Source organism: Trypanosoma rangeli, assembly GCF_003719475.1.
Source record: "Trypanosoma rangeli strain AM80 chromosome Unknown Tra_15.4_contig_00774, whole genome shotgun sequence".
Lineage (NCBI taxonomy): Eukaryota > Euglenozoa > Kinetoplastea > Trypanosomatida > Trypanosomatidae > Trypanosoma > Trypanosoma rangeli.
The window spans coordinates 223-4,022 of NW_021706523.1; the positions used below are offsets into that span (position 1 = coordinate 223).

General features: G+C 54.7%; 2 protein-coding genes across 2 annotated transcripts, besides 2 other annotated features; one reads left to right on the plus strand and one right to left on the minus strand.

The window, feature by feature from the left end:
• The first annotated feature begins 155 nt into the window (after positions 1-155).
• Positions 156-189: a microsatellite.
• A 326-nt stretch (positions 190-515) lies between these two features.
• Positions 516-552: a microsatellite.
• A 35-nt stretch (positions 553-587) lies between these two features.
• On the minus strand, positions 588-2,837 carry TraAM80_10055 (leishmanolysin; the record flags this gene model as incomplete). The annotated part of the gene is made up of 1 exon (XM_029386706.1): positions 588-2,837. The coding sequence occupies one exon, from the start codon at positions 2,835-2,837 to the stop codon at positions 588-590; it is 2,250 nt and encodes a 749-aa protein (XP_029233441.1).
• Positions 2,838-3,164: 327 nt separating this feature from the next.
• TraAM80_10056 (uncharacterized protein) lies at positions 3,165-3,572 on the plus strand (the record flags this gene model as incomplete). The annotated part of the gene is made up of 1 exon (XM_029386707.1): positions 3,165-3,572. One exon carries the CDS (start codon positions 3,165-3,167, stop codon positions 3,570-3,572), a length of 408 nt encoding a protein of 135 aa, XP_029233442.1.
• Between the last annotated feature and the right edge of the window lie 228 nt (positions 3,573-3,800).

Below are 3,800 nucleotides of genomic sequence, written 5' to 3' on the forward strand. Positions count from 1 at the left end.
CTTGCGCACGCGCCTCTGTTTGTGGGTGCAAGTGCCCAGGGTGGGACGGGAAGAGGAAGCAAAAAGAAAAAAAAACATCAGAAAGGCAGCCACACGTAGGCGCACACACTCATATTCACACGCACACATCAGCAGCCTCCAGGCTGAGTGCAGTCAACCAAATACAATCACAACAAAAATAAAAACACACCCCGTACAGTGAAGCCGAAGCGTGGGCACGTCCACCGAGAAGTGGGGACGCGCAGAAGCAAGTGGGACAACCAACACACACACAAACACACTTTTTCTTCCCTTTGAGCACAGTCCAGGAAGAGAGAGAGAGAGGTCGCCCACCGAAAAGAAATAGAAAACAATATAAAACAAAAAGCAGTTCTGTGTCTTTCGCAGAAATTGTGGCAGCACAAATTTGAAATTATCGTCGCTTTACCAAAGGAACTCCAAGGCGCGGCGTGCGTACACACGTTGCATTATGACGGCAAAATATATCTTGAGTGCATGGCTGCACAGTCCACGAAATATTCATATATGTATATATATATATATTTATATTATTTCCTCACCACGCGTTACTTGTGCCCTGCTGCTGCTTAGAGAGGCGCCATCGCCACGGCGGTGGCAACGGCAAGAAGCGCAAGGGAACTGAGGCCAACAGCCACAACTGAAGTGTCACCGAGTCCAAATTCCTTCTCTCCACGATTTCCGTTGCCTCCACCGCCGCTTTTCCCGGAGTGGTTCGGAGTGGGTGCTGCTGGAGCGGCAGGCGCCGACGTATTGCGCGACTGATACGTTGAGGGCGAGGCACCGGACTCATCACGCATGCTGGTTGGATTGCGTTCCTGGCTTGTATTGCGCGACTGATACGTTGAGGGCGAGGTGCCGGACTTACGACGCATGCTGGTTGGGTTGCGTTTCTTACTGGTATTGCGCGATTGGTGCGTTGAGGGCGAGGCACCGGACTCATCACGCATGCTGGTTGGGTTGCGTTTCTTACTGGTATTGCGCGATTGGTGCGTTGAGGGCGAGGCACCGGACTCATCACGCATGCTGGTTGGGTTGCGTTTCTTACTGGTATTGCGCGATTGATGCGTTGAGGGCGAGGCACCGGTATCACGATTGGTGCCGCCTGATTCATCATTTGTGTCTGCAGGGTTTGGCTTCTCCGCCAGTGGCGGGGCAACGACTGGTATTGGGAGATCACTGGTGTTAGGGAAGGCTGCGCACACGTCGGCATATTTGGGGCACCTGATGCTTCCACGCCATTTGCCCCCTGGCGGCGCAACCGTCTCGCCCTCATTGCAGTCGTGCCACGTACCGTCGCCAAGGAACTGCACCCTCAGCTTACCCTCACTGCACTGTGTGTTCACACACACATCGCCAATCTCTTTGTTATCAAAAAGAAGCCTCTCCCCCTTTACGCACCGTGAGCTCGAGCCAATGAAGCTTCCAGGGAACCTTTTAGAGTCACCGTTTATACACCCAGACGCCCCACGCCCCATAACATACGGACAGTAGTCCATAATCTGCAAAGTACCTCCATGTATGGGGTTATCAAAGTACTGAAACTGCGGTGGAAGGGGCTGTTGAGTGAGTACGTCACAGTACCCCAGAGAAAGACGATCATACGTGCAGAGCAGCCTGTTGTCACTGACGTTTTGTTTGCAGAACATGTCAGGGTAGTCGGTGCGGCCGTTGGTCAAGCACTTATTTTCCAGCAGCCCGCAACCAGAGTTGTTGCCCCACCGCAACGTATCCGCCATGCCGTAGTTAGCCTTGTACACACCCATGTCCTCAAATGCAGCAAGCGTAAATGCTGAGTAATACGTGTACGGGACCCCAGGAGCCATCAACTCGTCCCTTGCGTTGCGTTTCTTCCAGTGGCTCAGCTTTTCTCTCTTACCACCCCCCTCCTCCAGCTCCATGCCCTCAAGTGTGGGGCAGTTGTAGTACCTCCTCGCCAGCTCCTTCACCTTCGGTGAGGAAACCACCCACACCTCCTTCTTCCCGCGCACATTGGAAACATTGGAGAGCATATTGAACTTTGAAAACTGTTTGAACGAAAACCCAAGAACGTGCCCAATCTCATGCGCTGCAGTACGAACAAAGCGATCAGTGGCCCTTATGTGCCGGGGAGCAAAGTTTACGACGCCAGCGTACGGACGTCCGTCCTTTAGAGTGGCGCATACTTCCGCCACTGCAACGAATTCCCTACCTAGGAAAGCGTTGACGTAGAGGATCATGTCGGCGCCGCTCACGCCGATCGTGTGGTGCCAGGAAGGGATGGTGAAATCGCTGCACGCCCCTATACCATCATCTGGCATGGGCATACGGATGGGATCCACCATAGGCTTCACGGAGAGACGATCGGTGTGCATCTTAATTGCTGCCGGGAGGAGTTGCTTCAAAACAATGTCCTTCTTCGCCTCCGTCAACAGATCGTCCTCTGTGCACTTCACCCTGCTGCCATCAGGCATGCTCATATCCCCCTCCACGGTGCAGTGCTTCGACGGGTCGTCCATATCCTTCGCAGACACCTTGATACGGATCGGGGCCCACTCACTCCCCACGCCTTGTGCGGCGACGGTGTAGGCCTGCATCGCGTCTTGTCCTCTGCGCGGCACATCACGCACCACCGCAGTCGGCGGCGGGTCCCTCCCCATCATCTCGGCAAACCCGCAGCGGTGCTTCCGGGCGGGAGCGACGGCGAGGCACCCAGCGGCACAACACACCAACAGCAGCAAAAACACCGCCAGGGATAGAAACGGCGTGCTGCGGCGTGGCTGGCACATCGCCTGAATAAACTGCCTCTGTTGCTTCCGTTTGAATATCAGCAGCGGCATTATTAGTGGCGGTGGCAGTAGTAGCAGTAGTAGTAGTGGTGCAGACCTTTCCACGGGAAGAAAAAAGAAAAAAAAGCAAAAGACTTACAACGAACATAAAGCAACAAACCAACCAAACTCTTCCAACTCGGTGCACACGGCACAAGACACGCGCTGCCTCGCCTTTGCCAGCCCCTCCCGTGGCACGACGTCTCGAAGTCTTCCGCCAAGGCCCTTGTGGTAATGTGGAGATCTGCCAGACTGCTCATTAGCGGCCCATGCACAGGCACGGCGTGAGAGAGAGGCCCAATTCCAGGGCACTGTTCTGCCGTTGGGCCTTGCAGTGGAATGCCATGCATCCCGCAAGTGAGCCTACGTGTGGCCAAAACCTTCTGCCCGTGCAGCCTCTTGGCAAGGCAGCAGCTGCACCTCTCCCAGTCGATGCCGCACCGCCTGGAACTAAACGCGGGCACGCCGTTGCTCGCGGAAGCCTTCGTCCGCCAGTGGGGTCACCCCTGCGCACCCTCTCCGAGAGCCGGCCATTCACTACGAAAAGGCCGACGGTGCACCGTCAACTGCCCTGATGGACTCTCAGCCCGCCAACACGGCAAAAATGCCAGGGAATGCCACAGAGAGGCAAAATCCTTTTTTTTGCTCTGTCCACGGCCCAAGGGCCCCCAGCAATGGCAACCCAATTGCGGGGAATGTGCAAAGCAACAGTGTGGTAAAAAAGCCGTTGGATCATTCATCCGTTGACGTCCAATTTACCTCAGAAATTGTTCAGCGTGGTGTGTGCGGGAGGCAGTAAACAAACCTGCCCATGAACTTAATTTTCCTTCAAAAATCATGCACTGAGAGGAACGACACGCAGTGGCACATTCGAGAGAATCGCACCGGGGTGTTACCCCACCGTACGCACGTCAAACCTGCCCCATTCCCCTGGAAGGCCCTCAATAATAATAACAAATAATCATTACTGCTTTT